This window comes from Narcine bancroftii, chromosome 9 (assembly GCF_036971445.1).
Source record: "Narcine bancroftii isolate sNarBan1 chromosome 9, sNarBan1.hap1, whole genome shotgun sequence".
NCBI classification, from domain to species: domain Eukaryota; kingdom Metazoa; phylum Chordata; class Chondrichthyes; order Torpediniformes; family Narcinidae; genus Narcine; species Narcine bancroftii.
Genome location: NC_091477.1, coordinates 68,606,726 through 68,634,128, shown reverse-complemented (window position 1 = coordinate 68,634,128; position 27,403 = coordinate 68,606,726). Strand labels below are relative to the sequence as shown.

General features: G+C 47.5%; 1 protein-coding gene across 9 annotated transcripts in view; it reads left to right on the top strand.

The window, feature by feature from the left end:
* The window catches only part of ankmy1 (ankyrin repeat and MYND domain containing 1), a 119,669-nt gene that overhangs the window by 27,675 nt on the left and 64,591 nt on the right, over nucleotides 1–27,403 (top strand). For 6 of the 9 annotated variants that reach the window (XM_069896352.1, XM_069896348.1, XM_069896351.1 and 3 more), the window contains 6 exons: nucleotides 3,007–3,171; nucleotides 5,865–6,322; nucleotides 9,155–9,326; nucleotides 19,330–19,479; nucleotides 23,449–23,601; nucleotides 25,344–25,451. In XM_069896352.1, the coding sequence (XP_069752453.1) occupies nucleotides 3,007–3,171; nucleotides 5,865–6,322; nucleotides 9,155–9,326; nucleotides 19,330–19,479; nucleotides 23,449–23,601; nucleotides 25,344–25,451 (1,206 nt within the window). The remainder of the gene's footprint in view (nucleotides 1–3,006; nucleotides 3,172–5,864; nucleotides 6,323–9,154; nucleotides 9,327–19,329; nucleotides 19,480–23,448; nucleotides 23,602–25,343; nucleotides 25,452–27,403) is intronic. The other 3 variants (XM_069896346.1, XM_069896353.1, XM_069896349.1) reach the window with 3 other exon arrangements.

The following is a 27,403-nucleotide window of genomic DNA, read 5'->3' as shown; positions in this document are numbered from 1 at the left end:
TTTACATCTCATTTCCACTTCCTCACTACCACCTTTCCCCTTTTCCCCATATCCATTTCTCAGTTTTCTTTTTTTGAACGCACTGTATGACAACACTTCTAAAACATAAAATATTTCAACCATTCCCAAATCTAAAATTCCCTTAACCCAAGTGTCCCCCCCCTCTCTGAGTCACCCCTTGTCCCTTGCTAGGCAACCACAACTCCCCTCTCCATTTGGACTGCGAACTCGTTCGCAAGTGTCAACTGATTTTGCAGTGACTGTTATTCTCTCCCACCCAATCCCCTCCAGAAAAGACTTTTATCTTCCCATTACAACAAAGCTCCCCCTCATTTCTTCTCTTTTTCTTTTTATGTTTTATTTATTTATTATTAATTTTATTATTTATATTTTTTAACCCCTCCTCTCTTTTGCCCCTCTTTTCACTTACTTCCCTTTTCTTCCCTCCTTTAGTTCTTATACATTATTTTTTCTTCTTTGTATATAGTTTGTCGTCGATCTTTGTTCTTGTTGCATCTCTTCATCTCTCTTTCTGTCTTGCAGGCATTCTGCAAATTCTCGTGCTTTCTCCGGATAACTATTTTAAGCACCACTGGATATCTTAACATAAATTTATAGCTTTTCTTCCATAAGATCGATTTTGCTGCGTTAAACTCCTTCCTCTTCTTCAGGAGCTCAAAACTTATGTCTGGGTAGAAAAAACATTTTTGACCTTTGTATTCCAGTGGTTTTTTGTCTTCTCTCATTTTTCATTGCCTTCTCCAATATATTTTTTCTTGTCGTGTATCTCTGGAATTTTACTAAAACAGATCTTGGTTTTTGTTGTGGCTGTGGTTTCGGGGCTAGTGTTCTGTGTGTTCTTTCTATTTCCATTCCTTCCTGCATTTCTGGCATTCCCAGGACCTTTGGGATCCATTCTTTTATAAATTCTTTTATATCTTTGCCTTCTTCATCTTCCTTTATATTGTTTTTCCTACTATAGTTTTCCATTATATCCATCTTCTGAGCTAATAACTCCTGTGTTTCTTTAACTTTTTTATCACTTTTTCCACTTTTCTTTTTAAGTCGTTCACTTCCATACACGTTCTTCCACATTTTCTAATCTTTTCTCTACATCTGTTATGACCAGCTCTATTCTACTCACTTTTTCTTCTGTACTTTTCATTTTTCTTTCTATTTCACTAAATTCTAGTGTCAGCTATTCTCTTAATGCTTTCATATGTTCTTGAAATTTTTTTTTATCTATGTACTGTCCATTCATTTTACATCCTATTCCTCTGTGGAGAGCTTGGTCTTCTCCTCCTCCTTCTCCTCCTCCTTCTCCTCCTCCTTCTCCTCCTCCTTCTCCTCCTCCTTCTCCTCCTCCTTCTCCTCCTCCTTCTCCTCCTCCTTCTCCTCCTCCTTCTCCTCCTCCTTCTCCTCCTCCTTCTCCTCCTCCTTCTCCTCCTCCTTCTCCTCCTCCTTCTCCTCCTCCTTCTCCTCCTCCTTCTCCTCCTCCTTCTCCTCCTCCTTCTCCTCCTCCTTCTCCTCCTCCTTCTCCTCCTCCTTCTCCTCCTCCTTCTCCTCCTCCTTCTCCTCCTCCTTCTCCTCCTCCTTCTCCTCCTCCTTCTCCTCCTCCTTCTCCTCCTCCTTCTCCTCCTCCTTCTCCTCCTCCTTCTCCTCCTCCTTCTCCTCCTCCTTCTCCTCCTCCTTCTCCTCCTCCTTCTCCTCCTCCTTCTCCTCCTCCTTCTCCTCCTCCTTCTCCTCCTCCTTCTCCTCCTCCTTCTCCTCCTCCTTCTCCTCCTCCTTCTCCTCCTCCTTCTCCTCCTCCTTCTCCTCCTCCTTCTCCTCCTCCTCCTTCTTCTTCTGTGTCTGCTCTTGGGTTTGTGTCTTCTATTTCTCTTCCTTGTATCTGTGTCTCTTCTGACTTTCTTGTTGAGCTGCTGGTCTCAGTTTGTTGGGTATTTTTTTTCCATGGTGTCTTGATGTTGGTCCTCTTCTTCTGGGTTAGTTATCTGTTGTGTCTAGTTTCCTTTATTCATTCTCACCCCTCCCGTTCCCATTGTTTTCTTTATCTTCCAGCTGGGAGCCCTGCTGTTGGGTCTCTCTCAGCTGTTCGTGCTGTGGAATTTGACTCCACAGCTGGTCCCCCCTCCTGTCGGTGTTGTCTTTGTCGTGCGCTGTTGCGCACCTCTGTTTGGCTCCATGAGCCATCTTTGCAGTCCTGCGGTCGGTGGGTTGCGACCCTGCGGGGACTCCACTAACCTCGGGGAGTGGGCTCCTCTTTCCACTGTGGGTCCCTGCTTTTTTGTGCAGGTAAGACCTTCACCTTTCTCTTCCGGCGTCTTTCTTTCTTCTTTTCTTCCCGTTGTTTTTGGCTTTTCTTTCTTGGGTGCCATTTTCTCCACACCTTTATTTTTTATTTGCTGTGATTTGTGTGTCTGGGGCTTTGCTTTTTCTTCACTTTTTTCCTTCTTTTCTGGAGAGCGCTGGTATTCTCCTACTGGCCACTACTCCATCACGTGACTCCTGAGTTACTGATCTTGAGAAGCAATTTGATAGTAGTGTCTTGGATCTTGGTCTTCTGGAATATAAATGGAAGATTGCCAAGTGTCCGAGATGTTGTGTAGCAGAGAATGCAGACATCAGAGCAATACATAAAGGGATCAGAGACAGAAAGGGGATGTGTTTTCTGCACAGAGATGTGTGAGATTAATACTTGAATTTATGGTACTCAATGGAGCCGGGCAAGTGGGATTAATTTGAAAGCTCTACCACAGAGCAGCAAGGACGCAGGTGGCTTGATATTCTCCTCCTGCCATATATCAAGCCATGATCCTTTGTTGGTTTGATTTCTCCCTCTTGCCAGATAAACTAGGCAATGTTTTGCAGATCAAGCGAAACAAAAAAGACTGCGAATCTTTACTTTGATGAAAGGCTCAGACCTGAAACATTAGTTATATAAGCTTTGCCTCCAATGGACATGCTGAGTCTCTCCAGCACTTTAGTGTATTTAATGTTTTACAGATTGCTTGCGGCAGTGACATCATTAACAGTCTGCTGGATGCTGGAGCAAATGTGAACAAAGTGAATAATGAGGGTGTGTCTGCCCTCAACTGCAGCATAACCCTTTACTACCCAGTTGGCTGCTTCAAATACCAGGGAGCCCCTGCACACATGGAGAATAAGAAGGTTGGTTTCGCCTCGCTTGTGCTCATTCAAAGGAGCAATTACCCTTGAGCCAAAGCTCCAACCACACGCTTCTGGTGGAGGTGGGACAAGTAACTTGGGGCCCTGGTATGATGCTTGTCAGGTATCTTGCAGTAGGTGACAGGATCCTGATGCCGTGATTCAGATAAGAGCAAGTCTTCTGCCAGAGGGCGGTGTGCCCGTGGAATTCATTGCCACAGATGGCTGTGGAAGCCAAGTCATTGGGGGTCATTTTAAAGTGGAGGCTGACAGATCCCTGATTAGTTTCAAAAGTGACAGGGAATGAGATTAATTTGGGTTTGCAGCAGTGGCATGTATTTGCAGCATGTATTCTTTTGGAAAAAGTAATGTATAATTTACGTGATAAATAGCTTTTTTTTCTAAAGTATGGAGCCCCTACTTGGACTACGTGGGTTTAAAATTTTGAATTCGGCGAAGCTCGTTGTGATGGTGTTGCTTCATCCATGGGGTTTACTGTATTTTTGATGTAAAATCTCCATTTTCTTTCTTTCTTTCTTTCTTTCTTTCTTTGGGGTTTGGGGGTGGGATACATTGTACTTTTAAAATTTTAAATAAAGTATTAAAGAAAAGAAAAAGTTACAGGGAGACTGGGGTTGAGGAAAAACCCATCAGCCACAATTCGAATGGCAGAGCAGACTCAATTGATCCGAATGACTTAATTTTGCTCCTTTGTCTGGTGAGTTGATGTCGACCTGTGCTGAGCAAAGTTTGAAAATGGCAAATCACAATCTGTAGGCCAGTTACATCAAACCTATTTTTTTTTTCTAAGCACTTAAACATTCTTGATTCGACCTTTTATTTTTTGGCACCCACCCATGGACTGTGGTTTTTGAGCTGAGGTGTCCCAGTAGCTTTGAGAAGCCAACGTTTAGGGAAGTCCTCAGAGCCCATGGCCAAGGTTCAATCCTGGCCTCCAGTACCATGTGTGTGGAGATTGTACAATCTCCCTGTGGCTGCTGGGACCTTCCTCTGGATGCTCCAGTTTCCTCCCGCATCCCCAGAGATGTGCATCATCACACTGAGGCATCTTGCGTTAGCTGAAGTGATTCATTTGACTGTTACAAATGTTAGGTAGAAGAGTGGTAGAATCCAGAAGGGAGTGGATGAGACTGTGAGGAGAACAGGAGTGGGTTTAGTGTGAGATTGGCTGAATCACGCCGCCAAATAAAGTGGTTTGAACTGGGCAATTTAGTGGGTCCGTAGCGGGTAATCTGACAGGGCGGGTAAAAGTCAACAGGGCTCTGACTCTTGGTTGGGGGGGCTAGTTAACTCGGCATTGACTCCGTGGCAATGTGAATGGACGACCTGCTCAACCGGGTACTGTTAGTGACGTTAGTGTCTGCATGTGTGTGTCAGTCTGGTAGTATAAGTAATCTTGAAGCACAGGTATGTGCTGACAGCGAGGCCGGTGGAGCTGTCACAGGGCGGCTGATGGAGCTGTCACAGGGTGGCCGGCTGGGTTGCCAGGGTGCGGCCGGGGGGGGGGGGCGGACAGGGCGCGGTCAGCGGGGGCGGCCGGGGCACGGCCAGCGGGAGGCGGCCGGGGCGCGGCCAGCGGGAGGCGGCCGGGGCGCGGCCAGCGGGGGGCGGCCGGAGCGCGGCCAGCGGGGGGCGGCCGGGGCGCGGCCAGCGGGGGGGGGGCGGCCGGGGCGCGGCCAGCGGGGGGGGGGCGGCCAGGGCGCGGCCAGCGGGGGGTGGCCAGGGCGCGGCCAGCGGGGGGCGGCCAGGGCGCGGCCAGCGGGGGGCAGCCAGCGGGGGGGGCGGCCAGGGCGCGGCCAGCGGGGGGGGCGGCCAGGGCGCGGCCAGCGGGGGAGGCGGCCAGGGCGCGGCCAGCGGGGGAGGCGGCCAGGGCGCGGCCAGCGGGGGAGGCGGCCAGGGCGCGGCCAGCGGGGGAGGCGGCCAGGGCGCGGCCAGCGGGGGAGGCGGCCAGGGCGCGGCCAGCGGGGGAGGCGGCCAGGGCGCGGCCAGCGGGGGAGGCGGCCAGCGGGGAGGCGGCCAGTGGGGGACGGCCAGGGCGAGGCCAACAGGGGGGCGGCCAGCGGGGGGAGGCCAGGGCGAGGCCAACGGGGGGGCGGCTAGCGGGGGGAGGCCAGCGGGGCTGTCAGTGTGTACATGTACTTTAAATCATCTCAAGATTACTTGTACTATCTAATACAATGTAATGGTATGTAAATAGTTGTTATTCACTGTTGTTTAGGGAATAAAGACAAGCTTGTCAGTGAGTTTGCCCTAAGTTTGAAAGTTTTTCCCATGGTAATTTCTCCATTGAGTGCATATGTTCTCTATTCCCGCTAGGATTTCACTGCCTTGTGAGTATGTAACACGCCACTCATGACATCACCACTGGGGGTAGGGCCTCCCCTTCGATTCGCGAGTTACACATTTACCAGGTAATTTATGGTCTAGTGTAAAAGGCTTAACGGATACTGCCACCCCAGGTCATTTACTTGCCTTTTTGGAGGTTGGCGGTGTGAAAGGGGCTGTTTACCAGTCGGTGTCAATTTGGTAGGTCAAGGGCCCTGTTTCCATGCAGTAATGCTGGTAGATTAAGGGCCCTGTTTCCATGCAGTAATGCTGGTAGATCAATTGCCCTGTTTCCATGCAGTAATGCTGGCTTGTTTTGGTGATGTAACTTTGAATTCCTTTTCCTGCAGATCAAGCATGTTTCAGGTAAAACTTCGCAAAGAAAGATTTCCCAGAAAGAAAGTGTTGCTGTACTGACGGAGGAGGTGAGGAGAGCCAAGAAACTCTCGATCTCCAAAAGAAAATTCGAGTTTGGCAGCATCGTCCTCAATCAACCTCCATTAATTAGCTCAGGAGAGGAGGTGCTAAAGGGGTTTGAAGAGTCCGGTGAAGAAGGTGTGGTGTCCGAGACGGACGATAGTTCCGAGAGTCTGCAGCTGTCGTCCATCGGGTCTCCCTCTTTTGGTGACCATGAATGCAAGCTGAATGACTGGAACTACCTGCTGTCAGGCACTGGCCCACGATTACACCATGCAGCTAACACACTGATCAGGAGCAAGAAATTCAGGGAGTCAGCTAAGATTCCAGCTCAAGGACCTGCTGGGCCACAGTATGAGGATGTACGGAGAATAGCAGAGATGAAATCGGAGTACGTACGATGAAAATTGTCTCATGTAATGAAAGCAACAACCTGGAGATGTATTAAACATTAACCTCCTCAGCATTATTCAAGAAATCAGTGATTGCTTGATGTATTTTACAATTATCTGTGTTCTGCTGCAGGCGTCAGTTCATTTTTGTTCTCAATTGGCTTTCTGAAAATCATTTGGATTGCAAATGAATGGTTCTTTATTCTTTCCACCATTGACTCAGGAGTACAGAACCCCAACGTGGCAGAACATGCAGATTGGACATGAGAGCCTCCTGTAGGAGCTCCAGGGTCATACATCATAGGACATTATAGCCTTGTACAGGCCCTTGATGTTGTGCAGACCCATGTAAACCTACTCCACATCAATCTACCCATTTCCCAACTCGCATCCATAATGCTCTATTTTTTCTTCCACCTGTGTGCCTACTAAGTGACTTTTAAATGTCCCTCCACATTTGCCAGAGCAGTCACCCTCAGTTTCTGCTCCACAGCTGTATAGAATTCCAATTGCCTTGAATATCTGGATGGTTCTGCATCTGGCTGGCCAGAGGATATACCCCATTCTCCTGTTCAGCTCTCCCGAGTCCTGGTCCTTGTGCTCCTTGTTACATCACCCGATCACCAATTCTCCCCCTCTTCTCTCACTCGTGGGAGCACTGTTACATGTGCTCTCCTTAAACTGACTAAGATCTGTTTCCTGCATTTAATGGGTTCACTGAGTAAACGTTATAATAATTTAAGGTATTAGTTATTATTATATAGGACTCCAATAATTTGACACACTTGTTAAAATCAGCTCGTGCTCTACTAAAGCAAGCAGCAGAATACAGCAGAATCTATTAAGCGTACAACAGTTTCTTTATTTAACCTTGGTTACGCTAGCAGAAGTGAGGGGTGATAAAAGAAAGAGTTTAGTAACTTGTTCTCAGCACTGAACTCTACTCCAAGTATCGGAGTGTTCATCGCACTTTTATATAACTTTGGACAGGGGTCTACGTGAAACCCTTACACGTTTCACATGTGTTTCATGCATCTGGCAATTTTGTTTATAATAACCTGTTCCCCTGTGGTGTTTGCAAATGGCTGGGAAATGTCAGGATGTCCTTTACTCAAGGTGTATCTCACTACAGCACAGAGAAGGTCATGTTTAGAAGGCAGGTATATTCCCACCATCTTACAGGTATTTTCTCGCCTAATTCATTAATTCTTTGTTAAGCATAATGCATTAGTTAAACTTATTATTTCACACACTTGGGAATCTTTTTAAATTTATACAAGAAGCATGATAACAAGCCCTTCTGGCCCACGTGTCACCCAAATAAATCCATAATCCCCATATGTTTTTAAAACTGGGAGGAAACGATGGCACCCGGAGGAAATCCATGTGGACAGGAGAGAACATACAAACTCCTTACAGCAAACACAGTTTGCTGGTGCTGTAATAGCGTTGCGCTAACTGTGCTGCCCTTTTTGATGTCGGATTGACAGGTTTTCTGATTGTCACCTCAGTGAATATCCCAAGCACACTTTTAGTTCACTTTTGACCTGTTACACGGTGGTTTAATAAAGTTGCTAGCAACGCTGGTGAACAGGGAATATGCAAGCAGTCTGGGCCCTGCCAGTGGCCTCAAACCTACCCATGTTCCAAAACTGCCTCTGCTGAGTGTTCTGAATCACAACCAATAATTCAGACCCCACCCCCCTCCCCTCCAATGCCTCCCTGGTCTTTACCATCCCCTCCAACCTTCCCCTCTCGGAGAGAGAATGCTCTGTCCTCAATAGAGGCTTTGCCTTCGTCTCGCTTCAGCCGCACCTCAATGAGTTCTGCGCACGCCATGCTGCTGAACTCATCTTACCGCCAACTTCCAACCTGCTTCTCCAAGCAAGATTCTTCGCCCCCGCCCACCCACTGAGGACCCCTTCTCCCACCATCCTCAAGACCTGATTTTCGGCACTCTTGAAGAAGAGGTCGGCCAGAAATGTCGGCTGCCTTTTACTTCCCTTGAATGCTGCGTGACTTGCTGAATTTCTCCAGCACTTTTGTGCCCTCCTCCAATCAGACAGACCATGGCCCAAACCATACACTGGATCCCTGGCTAGCATCCTGGGCGAATGAGTGAGCCTGATTATCAGGATCACCAAACAGTCAGACACTATGTTATTGGAGGTTAACTGTCCAATGGAATGTCTTAATGTGAAGTAAAAGTGGGTTTGGGTTTTGATGGGATCAATATACTGAAGCTCAAAAATAACTGCCAGTAGCAGGTCCACCAAAGTCCCAAGTGTGCTAAATTGTCAGAGATTTATTGCTTGATCTGATTAATTCTCCTCTGCTATATTGCAATGTAATCAAATGTGAAACACAAATGTCTGCAGACGCTTTGATTGCAGTAAAAACATACTGAAATGCTGGAGGAACTCGGCTGGTCTCACAGCATCCAAAGGAGACAAAGATGAGTCCTTCCTCAGGCCTGAAACATCAGCAATATATCTCTGTCTTCTACGCAAGCTGAAAGACTGGCTGAGTTCCTTCAGCATTTTGATGTGGAGTGTGATGATGTTTGGCTTTTATTCTGGTATGAATGTATAATAGTTATTAATTTTTCACTTATCACAACAAGAATAGAATTTAAGAGGCTTCTGAACAAACACATGAGGATGTAAGGAATAGAGGGATATGGAGCATGTGCAAGCAGCTGAGTTTGAGTTTAATTTAGGCATCATATTCAGTGCTGAATAGCAACAGGCACTTGGGCTGAAGGGCCTGTTGCTATGCTGTTCTACGTTAAGGTAGTGATGCAGTTTTACTTTATTATATGTCATTCCCAGGCACCAGTGCAGAAAAAGACTTACGAACCTACTTCTCCGCAGAGGGGCGGACCCCAACACCTCCACGCATCCGATGCCATCAATCTTTTTCCCCGTGCTGGCAGCGGACTTCTCAACGGTCAAGACCTTGCTGGAGATCGGAGCAGATCCGAACGTCCAGCTTCAGACAATGGTAACGCACTTCATGGCTCCAATGTACTGTCATCTGCACAGAACAGGCCCTTCGCCCCCCTCCCCCTTGCCCCAACTTGTCCACGTTGACCAAGTTGTTTACCCAAACTAATCCCATCTGCCTGCAGTGGGCTCTTATCCAGTGCAGTTCGCACAAAGCTCGAACACCACCAGTGACCTGCGTTCAAATCCAGCGCCCTAGGTACGGATTTTGTCTGTTCTTCCTGTGTCTGCATGGTTTTCCTCTGGATGCTCCATTTCCCTAGATCCTACAGGGATCGTAGGTTAGTTGGTGTATTTGGGCAGTACGGGCTCGTGGGCCAGAAGGCTTGTTACCATGCTATATGTCTGCATTTTAAATTTGAATCCCTCCAACACTTGTCAAAATTTCTTTTTAAATGTTACAATACGGAGTATATGCCTGTCGCTTCCTCTGGCAGTTCATTCTATTCTCTGTGTGAAAAAGGTACTCCACAGGGCCATCAAATCTTTCTGTTTACCTCTGATCAGTGCCCTCTTGATTTTGACCCAGCTACCTTATGACTAATCCATGCCCCTCATGATTTTATATACTGTACCTCTACAAGGTCAGTCTTCATTCTCCTAAAATCCAGGGGAAAAAAATATCAGCAACTCGTTGTTGCTCAAGACCTCCAGTCCCAGTAAGATCCTCATGAATCTTCCTGGCATAATGACGTACCAGTTGGGTGACTACAACATCACACAGTACTCCAAGTCTGGTCTCACCAGTGCCTTGTACGGTTGTAACATTTCATCCCGACTCCTGTGACTTGGACTGGAGGAAGCGAATAAGACTTCGGTGTTCCACAAAGCACTAGTGAGTGTGTGATGTAGGTCGAGACTCTTGTGTTTCGCAACATTCTGGATACTGCTGAACAATCTTCATTTGGCAAGTACTGAGGATCCTTAAATGCTTCCTAAAGATGTACTCAACCAATTTTGGATTTTTTTAAAAAAACATACTTGATAGGAAGGTTCTTGATACAAGAATCACAGAATTTCAAAAACTGAGGCTTGAATACCTTAAATTTTAGAAACATTTTAAAAGCAAAATAATTAACCTAATCCCCTACGTCTTTAGAATGTGGGAGGAAGCCGGAGGAAATCCACGCAGGCATGGGGAGAACATACAAACTACTTACAGAGAGTTATGGATTCGAACCCGGGTCACCGGGGCTGTTTTAGGGTTGTGCTAACCGTGCTCACCTTAATAGTTGGGGTGGGGGTGGGAGCCTCGCACCAGAGGGCACAGCCTCTGAATGAAAGGGTATCCCTTTAGATCAGAGATAAGGAGAAATTTCCTCAGCCAGAAGGTGGTGAAACTAGAATTTGTTTCCGCAGGCGGCTGGGGAGAGCAAGTCTGGGTAGATCTAAAGCGGAGGCTGATTGGTGCTTGATTAATAAGGGAGCCAAAGGTTATTGGAAGAAGGCAGGGGAAATGGGATTGAGGGGAAAATACACCAGCCATGATTCGGCAGGCAGAATCATGACTGGATTGGCCAAATGGCCTAACACAGCCCTTGTGATCTGACAGAATTATTGTGGGTCAAAGGGCCTGTTTCTGTGCTGCACTGTTTGATGTTCTATGTGTTAGTGAGCCACATGCAGTGGCATGATTTCAAGTTGCACTGTGTACTCCCCCTATTATTGTGTGCCAGCACCTTGTGGCTCTCACCATACCTGAACTCGAGTGGTGGCAAAGAGGGTCAGAAGCCACCTCTCATCCCAGATTCATTCAGCATGTGTGAGCAATGACCCAGGCCCCTGCTCCAAATCCTGGCTTGTCACCAGATGTGCAGCTTGAAGGATCTGAGGGAGAAGGTTGGATTGTGAGGAGAATCCGCTGGGCTGTCGAATGAAGCTGCTAATTTGCCTTTGCCCATTCCTTTCTTTCTTTTTTTTCTTTTGGCTTGGCTTCGCGGACGAAGATTTATGGATCTTATAAATGTCTACGTCAGCTGCAGGCTCGTTTGTGGCTGACAAGTCCGATGCGGGACAGGCAGACACGGTTGCAGCGGTTGCAGGGGAAAATTGGTTGGTTGGGATTGGGTGTTGGGTTTTTCCTCCTTTGTCTTTTGTCAGTGAGGTGGGCTCTGCGGTCTTCTTCAAAGGAGGTTGCTGCCCGCCGAACTGTGAGGTGCCAAGATGCACGGTTTGAACCGATATCAGCCCACTGGCGGTGGTCAATGTGGCAGGCACCAAGAGATTTCTTTAAGCAGTCCCTGGACCTCTTCTTTGGTGCACCTCTGTCTCGGTGGCCAGTGGAGAGCTCGCCATAGAACACGATCTTGGGAAGGTGATGGTCCTCCATTCTGGAGACGTGACCCACCCAGCGCAGCTGGAACTTCAGTAGCGTGGACTCGATGCTGTCGGCCTCTGCCATCTCGAGTACTTCGACGTTAGGGATGAAGGCGCTCCAATGAATGTTGAGGATGGAGCGGAGACAATTCCACACACCAGGTAAATACCAACTTCCCTCATCTTCAGCAGAGGTGTGGAGAAAATGCAGATGAGGGCATGTACCACGTATGCCGATCCTCGAAACTTAAAATCAGGTCGTCCTATACAAAGTGTCTAAAATTCTTCCCTTGACGACGACGTCTCAACACCACTGGTTCCTCATGCATGCCCCTTTAGTTATTTGCGAAGTCTCAGCACTGCTCCACAGGGAGCACCCAGTTTAGACACATTGCTGCTTGCACATCCACCCAGTTCGACAGCTATTGGCTCTGTACCAGCTTCCAATGGCCTGAATCAGGAGCCAACAGTGGTTTATTTTAAAATATCCAATTAAATTTAAACCTCTAAGTGATCATTTTATTGTGATTTGCCTTTAACAACATCCACTGGTCAGGGTTAAGTGCCAGATTTTGGAGGTGGGGTCTGTCTTGTTCAAAGGATATCGCTCAAAACTGACATGTTCGTTGGAAATTTCGAGGTCGACCTATACACGAGTCGTCCCGTACAATGGTATATATATATATGTTGGGTGGCAGAAATTGTTCGATCCACTGCTTACAACGGTAGTTTGGGTGGGCATGCCTTGTGATCGGGTGATTGTGGTGGATCTCAGACATCTGAAATTTATCGTTAAGCAAGATTGGCCACCTTCCCCCCCCCCCCCCTAAATGTGGCAGCTATGTAGATCATGTGACCACTTGAGGCTGAAGTAAGATCTCTGCTTGTTCCTCGACTTTGTCCCCCGGATCCCTGCACTCTGTGATTTGAAAACGGTCAGTTTCAACTTTGAACGGAATTGTTTATTGTCACATGAGATTTATTGTCATACGCATAAGTAAGATGAGCAGATACACCAAGATTCTTGGAGTAGACCCGCGAGTGCGTAAACTGCACCAGCTTCTTTCTTTCTTCTTTGGCTTGGCTTCGCGGACGAAGATTTATGGAGGGGTACGTCCACATCTGCTGCAGGCTCGTTGGTGACTGACAAGTCCGATGCGGGACAGGCAGGCATGGTTGCAGCGATTGCAAGGGAAAATTAGTTGGTTGGGGTTGGGTGTTGTGTTTTTCCTCCTTTGTCTGTTGTCAGTGTGGTGGGCTCTGCGGTCTTCTTCAAAGGAGGGTGCTGCACGCTGAACTGTGAGGCGCCAAGATGCACGGTTGGAGGCGATATCAGCCCACTGGTGGTGGTTAATGCGGCAGGCACCAAGAGATTTCTTTAAGCAGTCCTTGTACCTCTTTTTTGGTGTACCTGTGTCTCGGTGGCCAGTGGAGAGCTCGCCACATAACACGATCTTGGGAAGACGATGGTCCTCCATTCTTCAGCAGCATTGATTCGATGCTTGCAGACTCTGCCAGCTCAAGTATTTCGATGTTGGTGATGAAGTCATTCCAATGAATGTTGAGGATGGAGCGGAGACAGCGCTGATGGAAGCATTCTAGGAGCCGTAGGTGATGCCGGTAGAGGACCCATGATTCGGAGCCGAACAGGAGCGTGGGTATGACAACGGCTCTGTACACGCTGATCTTTGTTTTTCCAGACTCTTTTGTGTAGTCTTCCAAAGGCGCTATTTGCCTTAGCGAGTCTGTTGTCTATCTCTTTGTCGATCCTTGCATCATATGAAATGATGCAGCCGAGGTAGGTAAACTGGTTGACAGTTTTGAGTCTGTGTGCTGGATGGAGATGTAGGGGGACTGGTAGTCATGGTGGGGAGCTGGCTGATGGAGGACCTCAGTTTTCTTCAGGCTGACTTCTAGGCCAAACATTTTGGTAGTTTCTGCAAAACAGGTCGTCATGCGCTGGAGAGCTGGCTCTGAATGGGCAACTAAAGTGGCATCGTCTGCAAAGAGTAGTTCACGGACAAGTTGCTCTTGTGTCTTGGTGTGAGCTTGCAGGCGCCTCAGATTGAAGAGACTCCCATCCGTGCGGTACCGGATGTAAACAGCGTCTTCATTGTTGAGGTATTTCATGGCTTGTTTCAGCATCATGCTGAAGAAGATAGTAAAGAGGGTTGGTGCGAGGACGCAGCCTTGCTTCACGCCATTGTCAATGGAGAAGGGTTCGGAGAGCTCATTGCTGTATCTGACCCAACTTTGTTGGTTTTCATGCAGTTGGATAACCATGTTGAGGAACTTGGGGGGGGGGGCATCCGAGGCGCACTAGTATTTGCCAAAGCCCTTTCCTGCTCACGGTGTCAAAGGCTTTGGTTAGGTCAACAAAGGTGATGTAGAGTCCTTTGTTTTGTTCTCTGCACTTTTCTTGGAGCTGTCTGAGGGCAAAGACCATGTCAGTAGTTCCTCTGTTTGCGCGAAAGCCGCACTGTGATTCTGGGAGAACATTTTCGGCAACACTAGGTATTATTCTATTAAGGAGAATCCTAGTTAAGATTTTGCCTGCAGTGGAGAGCAGCCTGATTCCCCTGTAGTTTGAGCAGTCTGATTTCTCGTCTTTGTTTTTGTATAGGGTGATGATGATGGCATCACGAAGGTCCTGAGGCATCTTTCCTTGGTCCCTGCAGAGCATGAAAAACTCATGCAGTTTGGTATGCAGAGCTTTGCCGCCAGCCTTCCAGACCTCTGGGGGGGGGGGGGGTGGATTCCATCCATACCTGCTGCTTTGCCGCTTTTCAGTTGTTCAATTGCCTTATATGTCTCTTCCCGGGTAAGGACCTCATCCAGCTCTAGACTCAAGGGTTGATGAGGGAGCTGGAGCAGGGCGATTCTTGGACTGAGCGGTTGGTACTGAAAAGAGATTGGAAGTGTTCTGACCATCGATTGAGGATTGAGATTTTGTTGCTGAGGAGGACTTCACCGTCTGAGCTAAGCTGGGTTCATTTGGCGAGGCTAGTCCACCAACTCATTTTGGATCTCCCGGAGTTTGCGCTGAAGATGGTTGCATGCGAGACGGAAGGCTCGTTTTTTTCTCTGGCTAGGAAGGCTTTGTAAGGTGAGCCTGGTGGGCAGCTCACTTCTTTGCCAGCAGCTCCTGGATTTCCTCGTTGTTTTCGTCAAACCAGTCCTTGTTTTTCCTGGAGGAGAAGCCCAGTACCTCTTCAGTGGATTGCAGTATGGCCGTTTTCAGCTGATCCCAGAGGGTTTCAGGAGACGTGTCCGTGAGGCAGTTTGCATCCTCGAGCTTTGCTTGGAGGTTTGCCTGGAAGTTTCCTCTCACTACGTCTGACTGCAAGTTTCCAACTTTGAACCTCTTTCTGTGGGCTCCACTGTTCTTGAACTTTGGCTTGAAGTGAAGGTTGAACTTGCAGCGAACAAGCCGGTGGTCAGTGTGGCATTCCACGCTGGGCATGACCCTGGTGTGGAGCACATCTTGTTTGTCTCTTCCTCGCACCAGAACGTAGTCCAGGAGGTGCCAGTGTTTGGATCAAGGATGCATCCAGGTAGTCTTCAGATGTCTCTTTGCTGGAAAAGGGTGTTAGTAATGACAAGCCGCTGTTCTGCGCAGAGTTCCAACAGGAGGCGCCCATTGTCATTCATTGCACTTGCTGACACCATGCTTGCCAAGGATTCCTGGCCAGATTTCTGAGTCTTTGCCGACGTGAGCGTTGAAGTCGCCAAGGATGACAACCTTGTCGGCTGTAGGGGTGCGTTGGATGAGGTTGCGCAGGTCAGTGTAGAACTTGTCCTTTTCTGCTGGTTCTGCCTGGAGGGTTGGAGCATAGACACTGATGAGGGTGATGCGTCACTTGTTTTGAAGGGGGAGTCGCATGGACATGATCCGATCAGAGTGGCCTGTCGGGAGGTTTTCGAGTTTGGAGGCAATGGAGTTCTTGACCATGAAGCCAACACCAGATAGGCGTCGTTCAGTCTGAGGCTTCTACGACCAGTAGAGTGTGTAGCCCACGCCGTATTCTTGGAGGCTGCCTACATCTGCAAGGCGGACTTCGCTGAGAGCGGCTATGTCGATGTCAAGTCTGAGGAGTTCATGTGCGATGAGGGCAGACCGACGTTCAGGTCGGTGGTTGTCAGCCTTGTCTTGCATGGTTCTGATGTTCCAACATGCTAGCTTGAGTTTGTGTGCATCTTTTGAGGGGGGGGGACGTGGACCTGTCCTCGGGCCTGCGCAAAGGAGCTTTTAGGTGGTGTGCAGTGTGCGCATTACTGGCCCCATCCTTTACACCCATGGTTCGTGTGCTGTGGCCAAGCAAGCTGGGACATGGCAGCGAGGTCCTTGGGTCGTAGGTTTTATATCGGAGTGACCTTCTCCTATGCCGGTTGCTTAAGGTAGCAGTCAGAAAAGGTTGTGACCAAGGTGACGGGGTCCTTTATGATGTTGGCTGCCTTCTTGAGGCAGCACATTACGTGGATGTCTGCAGTGGACGCTATTCTTGTGAATCAGTGTGGAGTGCAGGGAGCAGTGCAAGATGCATTGCAGGGTGTGGTACAGGGTGTGTTGCTGGGTTTGGCGCAGGATGCAGTGCAGGGTACAGGCCGCAGTGTGGACTACAAAGAGATTTGCTTGGAGCAGCTCACACTGTCCTTGTGCTCCAGCAGCACCTTGCACACACCTGGTGAATGAAGGTCCATAGCCTTTCACAGAAGACAGCTCCAGATAGTCACTAACCCCTGAGGAACCTGTCCTCTACTCAGCGCCTGACGGGCGGCTCTTGACCCTGATAACACTCTCCCTTCTTGACTCTATAACAAAATGGAATGGCCAGTCAGAATGGATCCTGTAAATTCGTCATGGAACCTTCTGTTTCAATGGAATCACCTCTCATTCTTCAGTAAGAGCTTCCCACTCAATCTGTTCTTCTGCAGCATCACAAATTGTATAATTTATTTTGATATTTGTCAATTAGTATATTCATTATTAGAAATGTAATACTGTAGTGGGTCGCTACAGTTATAACTCGAGGTATGGCATGGTTATAGCTCGAGGTTATTACAAGAAAGAAGGGAGTATAGTCGATACTGAGATGCAGCTCTGCCTTTTATAGGCAGCCGGCCGCGTCACCACTGGGGCGTGGCTTGAGCAGAGCTGGCTGCCTCTGATCCGCCGGCCCGGATTGGACCCCCCCCCCCCCACCGCGATCCGCTGACGGCGATTGGTTGATTCGGGTCTCCCACCCCGCGTGCTGTTTGCTCGATCGCCAGGTGCGACGGCCATTTCTTGTGTTGGCCCGCGGTGTGGCCGTGGGTCGCTACGATACTTATGAAATGCTGTGACTCTGAGATGCCGAACCTTGCTCCTGTTGCCTTTTCTTTCCTACTTTCTTTCTGTTTATCTCCCTCTATTTCCTGCTGTCTGTTCTCTTTAGAATCTGGAGAGGGGGTGCTGGGAGAAGAAGGACTCTCCTTTTTATTTTATTTTCGGTCCTTATGGATATCTCTCTATGATTCTGTATTCAATGTAGTATTGTTGTTATATTAAATGAGTCCTATATTCTGGTCAGGTGCTTTCTAAAATTCGGGAGGGGAGTAGAGGGTGTGGTAATTTAATGGTGGAGTTGGAGACCTTTACCTCTAACATAACCACTCAGGGCCACAGTTGCAGCCACGTTTTCAGTGGGTCTTGGCCTTGACGCCAAATTAAGCGAACTCCCATGTGTAATGGATGTCATCAGTGGGTAGTGAGGGGATCTGGTTCGACCAATTGGGATAATTTGAGCAAGTAAAAAGAAGAAAAAAACACAAGAACGGCAGATGCTGGAATCCATTGGGATTGCATCCATAGAGCAAAATGGCGAGCCACCTTTTTGGGTCAGCGCTCGATTAAAAGGCCTCCAAAACATTATCTGACCGTTTGTCCTGCTGAGTCCCTCCAGCTTCTCATTGTTTGATTTAAGCTACACCCATACCTCAGTCTCCCTCTTCCATGAATAGAAGACGCCTTTAAGATGTCTGACGGTTTACATTTCCTCTGAGTCCAATTTTGGAGCTGTCATATTGGTTTAACATGAGTACATTTCATCTTCCTCTCCGCTCTTAATGGTTGTTCTTGGATGAATCTTCCAGGGATATCCATCATCTGGTAATCCTGGTGCACGGTGATTGTCTGCCCCTGCTCTTCAAGTTAATTTATCATCCGATTGCCCAAGTATAACCCATCATAACAGCATTCTCCGGTCCTCAGTGCAAACTCACATAGAGACAGGATACATATACAGACAAACAATCCATATGCACAGTACTTGTATACAGATATTAAAATAAATAAATGTTATTATTAACTCTCCTTCCATTTTACACCTTCACACCAATAGCCTCTGCCACATATCGGGAAAGTGGCCCAGGGAGGTAGAGCTGCCTGCTCTCGCTGTCCCGAGACCCAGGTGCAATCCTGAACTCCGAAACTGTTGAGCGTGTTGCCTGCACACCGGGTGGACATACTGGTTTCACTCATGAGATGATAGCCGGCTGATTGGCCCTTGTTTATTGCCTACGGTGTGTTAATGACTGGTAAAACCTGGAGGGAGTTGATGGGAATGTGGAAAGAATTAAACAAGTTGGAGCAGGAGCAGGATCAGTGTAAAAATGACTGGTGGTCTGAAATGCTAGTTTCTGCGTGGTACCTTTTTGGGAGTAGCATCTCTGTAGCACACACTTCAGTTTGAAAGTTAATTAATCCAAATGGTTCCACATACAGAAGGTCTTCTGCCTTGTTGGCTTCCTAAGTAATCTACATCACTTGGTCCTCCCACACACCACTGGGTTCCAGCCTGATGGTATTTTGCCGCCGGTTCTTTCTCAAGGGAAATAATCTGGCCCATGCTTTTGACCTCTGGGTGGCTGCATACTTGCACTTTTGAAGGGGGGAAGGCAGCGCACTTCCCCACCTTGTTGTGAGCATGTCTTGGCATTTTCTTGCTGAAGGGGGAAATTTCTGGCCAAGGAATGCTGCTGCTTCATTGAACATAAGCAGCCGAGCTGGGAGCTGTAGAGGAAGAACAGATCTCATCACCGAGTTCCACAGATGAAGTAGGCTGAGCAGGTACTGTATACAATGGGTCGTCCAATGCTCCTTACACCATTTGAGGCATTCCCCAGCAACTTTCTGCAGCAGGAAGGGGTGAAGGGTGGGGGGGGAGATGGGGGCTCTCCAGCATTAAGTTGGCTCCAGGTCATGAGGATATCGCTTATGTACTATCATAAGCCCATGAACAGCCAATCTCCAGCTTGACAGATGAAGCATCAAAGGTGAAATCACAAAATTTCAAGTTTATTATTTGACTGTACATATAGACCAGATGAAACAGCATTTCTCAGAACCACGGTACACACACACAGCACATAACAACCACCCACATCATAAAAAAATTCTGGAATAATTTACTCAATTTCATTAATAAGAGAACCAAGGTTACAGGATACTGATGGTAGACATTCCATGAAAACAAAATGCAGGTGAACCCAAGGATGATGTGGGCAGTTCTATCTTTTCTTTCTCTCCTTGGTTTTTTTTGGCAAGATAGTGCCATGCTCTTTGCTAGCCTTTGAAGGACATGCTAAATAAAGCTTTTCATCGTATCTCTGCATGGGTGATATTTCTTTTTGCTTCTTGCTGGCAGATGGAAGGAATGAATGGGCTGCTTCCTCTCCACATTGCTTCAACTCTTCCGAGCAAGAAAGGGGTGATGATAACAGAGCTCCTGCTCAAGGCTGGAGCGAACCCTGACGTAGGAGCTGAAGACAAGTATGAGATCTACGGGCCCGATCAGGTACCATGTGTCGTCCAATGCTCCTTACCATGCCTGAGGCAAGATTGGTGCTTAATTCACTTCCTATTATCCCAGAAATTGTAGAAAGAGCCAAGGAGTCCCAGAGAGCAGGTCATATCCTTCCAGTTAACCTGTTTGGATGTCAAGGTTACACATAGACAATGGGGCTGGTGTATGTTGAAATGGGGCAGAGAGTTTTGATAGTAAGATAAAGAAGGCTACTAGGATTTGTTGGAATACAGAAAGGGCAATGTTGACATAAACTCCCCAGTCTATTCAACAAGGTACAACTTTGTCTATGTTTTACAATGCAGAAGCAGTGGATGAGTTTTAGACAGCTTCCTAATAACTGTGGATGGTTGACTCCAACCACATCAACTGGAGGTTCCAAATGGGGAACACATAAATCAATTGAAACCACACCATGTTTCACTCTGTGTTACCGAGAAATCATAATGGTTGTTGCCAGGTGCCCTGGTGAATGCCATGGTGTGCTCATCGCACACAGCTCGATCCGTGTGCCATTCCAGATAATGGGAAGGTACTTTGTCCCCACACTCCAGACTCAAGTGAGAGTTTTGTGCAAGAAAGCAGGAGCTTCCTCCAACGAGGAGTCATAGACATAGCCCCACTCACTGCTGGCAGCTCTGGAGACATTGTGCCATCAAACCTGGGTTCCTACAACAGGGTTAGTGGTTTGTTTTTTTTTAACTTTTAAAATTTAGGCCCCCTGCACGGAATGTACGTCAGACCATTTCGGTCCACATGCCCATGCCGACCAATTACAGCCAATTGACCTACAACCCCGGTACATTTTTGAATCGTGGGAAGAAACCAGGGACCCTGGGGAAAGCCCACCCAGGCACAGGGAGAGCATAAAAACTCCTAATGGACAGTGCGGGATTCGAACCCTAATCCCAATGACTGTAAAGGCGTTGCACTAAGCCAGCTATGCACCCTCTCAATCTTTCTGAAGGAAGCGTCTTGCCTTGAAGAGGAACAAAATGGAGACCGTGATGGAGGAACAGTGGAATATGTATACCAGGCTCCTGGCTGAGGCCCAAGTAACGAGACTGGAGTCAAGATTTAACAGCCACTGTCTTTGATTAGAGAGTTGGAGAAGTGATATGGGGCGGTCGTGGAACGCCAATTGATTAATTCATGTTCACAAAGGTTCCCTACACCTGGAAGTGCACTGGGCACAGATGAACATCTTGACTGGATCTGAGAATACAATCCACTGCGTAGGCATGTTGGGCTATTGACGAAACCATCCTAAAATAAGACCAAGATCTAGAAGCTAAATTAAGCATCTTCCTTTCCACGCTTTGGATGACCTTACAAGGGATTTCCTCCATTATTTTGCTTGGAAGAAGCAGCTTGCAGGAAGAATGGCATATCCACCAGCAAGACCCTTTTCCTCTTGTGTAAGAGAACCCTAAACATTCCTCTTCCAGGTTCCAGGGGGAGATTTGGTGGGATTAAAGTTATCTAGCCAATGCAAAGCATCAATCGCCTAGAATAACGACACCTGTGAACATGGTTCAAATAGTGTGTATATTTTGTTTGCCCAGAATGGCAACACTTCCCAAAGTGGCAGCTTAGTTGGGTAACTGGGGTGAGAGCCAGGTTCAAATTCAAGTTTATTATCATCTAACTGGACTTATCCAACCTGTCAAAATAGCATTCCTCCAGGACCACAATGTGTACATATAGACACACAATACACAGCACATCTCACTTTCAATCAAATAGAGTAATAGACCATTCATTGCAATTTATACACTGTAGGGACAATTGTAGTAAAGTAATTGGCCGCAGGTAGCCCGGTCACCAACTCCATCAACCAAAACTGGCCCTACAATAAAGATATAATAAGCAATCCCTTACTAATCACAGAGCCCCTAGGGAAAGGGGTAGACAGCTCAGGGAAAGAAGCTTTCCCTCACCACCATCAACTCAGCCCACACCGGCATCTCCTTCATTTCCTACTTATCTGCCCTGGCCCCCTCTGCCCCTAGGCATGACAAACATGGGATTCCCCATGTCATTACTGATCACCCCACCAGTCTCTGCATTCAACATATTATCCTGCAGAATTTCCCCCACTTACAACAGGATCCCACCACCAGACACCTCTCCACCCCCCCTGGCCTTCCGTAGGGACCACTTCCTCCATGACTTCCCCGTGCACTCATCCCTCCTCACCAATAGCCCCCCGGCACCTTCTCCTGTAACTGCAGGAGGGGCCACACTTGCACCCATAACTCCTCCCTCACCACGGTCCGGGGCCCCAAACAGGCCTTCCATGTGAAGCAACACTTCACTTGTATATCCACAGGACTGGTTTACTGCATCCAGTGCTCCCTTTGTGGCCTTCTCTACATCGGAGAGAGACTGGTCACAGACTGAGAGATCGCTTCGCCGAGCATCTTCACTCTGTCTGCACCAGAGACAGGGACCTCCAAGTTCAGTTCTGCATCCCACTCCCACACTCACATGTCTATCCATGGTCTCGTGCACTATCCCACCAAGACGACTCGTAAATTGGCAGTGCAATGCCTGATTTTCTACTCTCCAGCCGGATGGACTTTTCTGGATTCTGCTCCCCTTTCCCCCTTCCTTCCCTTTTCCCCCCCCCATCTTCTTTCCCTCAGATCTCCACCCCCTCCCCTCTCCATTCACAGATCTATCCCTCCTTCCCCAGCTCGCTGCTGTGCCCTCCCTCCCTTCTCCACCTATTACCTCCTACCTTTGTGACTGTGTTCCTCCTCCCATTCCATCCCCCACTTACCTTTTGGTTCAGGCACCTGCTGACATTTTTCCAAACCTTTATGAAGGGCTCAAGCCCGAAAGGTCGGTTCTGTATCTTTACCTTTAGCTACATGAAGGACACTGTTTGACCCGCTGAGTTTCTCCAACATTTTGCGCTTTTACTGCATAATTTATACAGCAAGTTTATTATCATCTGTCTGCACATGGAGAACCAGTCGAAACAGCCTTTCTCCGGACCACGGGGCACCCACATACACATATAATATTTCTCACAAATTTAGCACATAGATACATAGAAATATTTATAAATAGTTTCATTTATAAGAGACCCAAGATAACATTAATCTTACAGCTTGAGAGAAGAAGCAATTTCTCAGCCTGCCAGACCTGAATTTGATGCTCTGGACAAAGATCGTGTGTGCTGGATGGAAAAGGTCCTCAATAATTCTTTGAGCCCTATTTAAGCATCGCTCCCAGCATATGTCGTCAGTAGAGGAAAGGGTGACCCCTGTCTGCTGCTTTGTAACTGCTGCACCAGGCAGGATGTTTCATTGTGTTTCTCTAAAATATTGCCAAGTTGGGGGTGGAAGCCTTGCCTTCCGTGGCCTCCTTAGGACATGTAGACACTGTTGGTCCTTTCTCACTAATGAACATGCTGGGACCTGTCAGGTTCTGCCATGATACAGAGGGAGGTGCACTCTTTTTGCTGGGATATTAACCCACAGTTGCTCTTGTCTATTTTGGCAGCTTCTGAAGACCCAGTACTCTACTGTCTGAAAGCAGCTCTCCCCATGTCCCCGTGGGTTTTCTCCGGGGAGGCTCTGGTTTCCTCCTACTGTTCAAAAGCATACCGGGGGTGTAGGTTAATGGGGTGTAAATTGGACGGCGTGGACTCGTGGGCTGAAATCTCCTGTCCCTAAATTGCAAATATCGAAGAGAGAAAGGTGCGTTGCAACCAGAACCATCAGGACCACTTTAATTCCTACTTTATGTATGTGAGAATCTGGTGCACATGAAGACGTTTCACAAATCGACAATGTGTTGGATGCTGAACCAACCTAAGCAGATAACTTCTTCATCCACGAGCAACAGGAGAGGAAGACAAAACAGCCTCCCCACATGCAGCGTGTTAAGATTCCACAAAGATGCGATAGAGCAGTGGGAAACCCAACTTGCTTTTCTTTCTTTTAACAGAATCCTGAGCCGGAGGTGCTGAATGAATTTGTGGTGAGAAGCCCCAATCTGTCGGGTGTCCCGAAACACTACTATAGCCCGCCTGAAATCCTTCCTGAAGAGGACGGACGGACTGCCTTGCACATGGCTTGCAGCCGTGAAGATGACTACAAGGTAACAGAGTGTCTTAGTGATGGTAGGAGGTAAATCTGTGTGATGGATAAGAGAAATCCTTGAAAACTGAAGTACAACCCACTTCCAATCATCCCCATTCCTCTGAACTTACCAAACGTCCTTTGTCGCAACTGGTAAAACTCCTTCCCCACCCCAGAATTACACTGCATGGATTCCAAGGCAGATATACCTCCTCTGGCTACTGAAACTACACTTGTTCCTACCCTACCCACGCACAATCTCATGAAAATTTCCTTTTCCATACGGACCCCTTGCAATCAAGCCTTTCCTTTCAGTGCCTCGTATCACAGGGCACCAAGATCTGTCTCTGCCCTGGCGCACCTCGGCCGTGAATTGATTATATGTGTGCGTACATTCTTGGGTCAAAATCTAGCCGCTGATTTGAAATTCTTTTTTAAATTTTGAAAAAGACTTTGTTCAGTTAAAGAAAATCTAAAGTCATCAAGATTTTTGTAACCAAGTGATGTCATTCCCCACTGCTCAAAGTGATCTGCTGGACGAATTCAGCAGGTTAAGCGAGAGAAAAAAGATGATCTCCCCTCTGCACTCAACCTTGATGACAGGAGCTGGACTTGCAGCGCTGACCATTCTTTTTTTCTCGCTGATGCTGCTCATTCCATTGAGTTCTTCCAGCAGATTCCAAAGCAAATGTTAATTCATTCTTAAAATTTTTTCATTGTAGAGATACAGCCTGGTAACAGGCCCTTCCGGCCCACGAGCCCGTGCCGCCCAAATACAGCCACGCGACCAATTAATGCACTAACTCCATGTGACTTTGGCAGCTGGAGCACCCATAGGAAACCCGCATAGATGTGGGAAAAACATATTGTAGAGCTCGTCGAAAGAACCAAAGACTTGTTGATCCAAACCAAGGCTTTTATTAGCAAAAGACAGGAGCTCTTCACAGGTGGCCGACCAGTCTGGAATGATCCGACCTGGCTAGGGACACAACCCTTTAAGGGCCAGACAGTAGGTGTGGCTAAGCTCTCAGCCAATCGCTGTAAGCACAGTCATTACATACTCTAGATACTGTAACTATATACATTGGTGATAGGTCTGTACTATCACACATATAAACTCCTTCTAGAGAGTACCAATTTCAAACCCGGGTTGCTGTCGCTGTAACAGTTTCTCAGTGACCACTCTATTGGCTGTAAAAAAAAATACTTTGTGTGCAGTAGTATGAGAGAACTGTGACCATTTTCCACAGACCCCCTGCAGTATTTTCTTTAAAAGCAAGCACCTTTATTTATTTATAATGCTTTTGGGTTAAAATCCAACCCTTGCTGTCCAGGTTACATTCCAACTACTGCAGTACCCATCAGATGGCCTCCAATAAGTTGCTTTCAACCGGTTTATACTTGTGGGTTGAGAAGTGTGTGCGCCTCGGTACGTTTGGCTTGCATAGAATTTCATACTGGTCTCCCTAAGTGTGTTGATGCTTGTGCATTGGAGTTTGCATGCCCATAGTTTGTAGAGTCATGGAATCAAGTCGCCTTTATTTGTCATTTTAAACCAAGCTGCAAATGCAGTGCACAATAAAATGCCTTCAGTTCCCTCAGACTACTTATTGACAATGACTGTGTTCCCTCAGACTGCTTATCGACAATGACTGTGTTCTCTCAGACTGCTTATCGACAGTGACTGTGTTCCCTCAGACTACTTATTGACAGACTGTGTTCCCTCAGACTGCTTATTGACAGACTGTGTTCCCTCCTCAGCAAGCTCACCAGATCGTTCAGCTCCTTCTGAAGCACAAGGCAAATCCAAATTTATTATGGAGTGGGCACTCGCCTCTTTCTTTAGCCATCGCCAGTGGAAATGACCTGGTTTGTATATCTGTTGAATGCCTCACAGTTGCTCATTCTCGCTCAGCCATGATGTTAAAGTGCAGGTGAGGAACCTTTCCTCGTTTGTGTTCCCCAAATCCCACCAATATAAAGCGTCCACCTCTGGGGAGGCGAATGGTGTCATTCCACCCCATGGAACTGCCATGAAATCCAGCTACAGGGACAAAGAATTGAAGCTTGGTTTCACAGCTGTGAATTGGAATGACCTTCCCTCACCGCAGCGGTGGAGAAAATGAAAATTGTCCCTTTTCTTGTTTTGTTTTTTTTCCCATTGGCTAGAGGGGAGGATGGCCTATATGGGGGGCTGTTCTGACTCAACAATCGAAGCCTTCCCGATCTCACACCCTTTATTTTTCTTGACTCCGTGTGCCTGACTTACATGTCCCTATTGTACCAGCCTCCACCACCACCCCCCCAACAATGCATTCCAGATACCCGCCACTCTCTGCGTCTTCCTTGAACTTTTATCCTCTTGCTTTATCCCTCTGGTTCTCAAATTTTATCTTTCTACTCACATGCCCCTTTAAGTAATCCCTATGGCATTGGTGCTCTGTGATTAGTTAAAGTGAGATATGGTTGGAAAGAAAAAGTTTAAAATCACTGTTTTAATCATCCCTAATTGACTCATTATGTGCACGGTTTCATAACTCCAAAGGAAATGAGCCAATGACAATTTTTCTCAAGCAAAATATTTCAGTAACAATTGGGTCTCGAGCAATAGTTCTCAACCTTCCCTTCCCACTCACAGACCACCTTAAGCAATCCCTTACTTATCACAGAGCACCAATGACATAGGGATTACTTAAAGTGGTCTGTGAATGGAAAGAAAAAGGTTGGGAACCACTGGTTTATACAGATATCCTCTTGTATGTCGCAATTTTTCGAGGAGCACACAGCTTCTTCTTCATGGTCCCACCTGGAACCTCTTCCGTTTTGGAATGGGTCTGCTACCGGGCTTGAGAAGAATGGTCCAACAGAGCTGACAGAACAGTTCTCAATGCTGGAACATTGACCTGGGAGAGGAGATTTGACATGCTTGTTCGTTCAGTGGACCTGGTGGGTTTCCTGCAGAACTGTAACTTCGCCAGCAGGTGATGCCACTGTGCCGTGCATCTCGGCAATGCGTGTGTGTGCAGCTCCCCTCTGTTGGCAGAGGTCGGTACTGTGGCAGTCAGGCATGTGAGGAAGGTGCAGAGAGAACAGAGCAGGAGTGGGGGGGACCTGTTTGACAGGGAAACAGAAGAAATGGGGGAAAGTATTGAACAGAGAGAGCATTTGTCTGGCCAGGGGAAGAATGGAATGAGCAAGGAAACATGAGAGACTGTAGATGCTGGAAACAGGAGCATAACAAAATCAAACTGCTGGATGATCTGTGGGTTGAGTAATGTCAGAGGGAGAAAAATGAACCTCTGAAGATGGGGAAGTGGGCATGAAACTGATATGTCAGAGAGACCCAGCCGGGGGTTGGTGGTGGAGGCTGGTACACAGGGGCATTCTAAAGATTCTTGGATCGTCATGGATGTAGGAAAAATAGAGGGTTATGGGTGTGAGGGAGGGAAGGATTAGCATGGTGTGGAGTAGGTTTACATGGGCTAGCACAGTGCCGTGGGCTGAAGAGCCTGTTACGTTCCAGGTTTATGGTTCAGGCAAGCAATCTTGCAGCATAATGGGGAAAAGTTAAAGGTGAAAGTTTGAGAAATGTGGGGAAACAGGAAAGCTGAGGATCTGTGGATGGGAGCAGAGACTCGCATGAAGCTGCGTTTCAGTGAAAATCCCCTTGAGTTTCAGAGAAAAGTTGAAATTTCCTTCACTCCCAATTCCCAAATTGTTGCAGTGGAACCACCAGTTTGCCTCAAGCGAGACTTCACAAACTACAAGTGCCTGATTGGTTTAATTGATGGATAAATGTTTATAAAATTCATCTATAATTC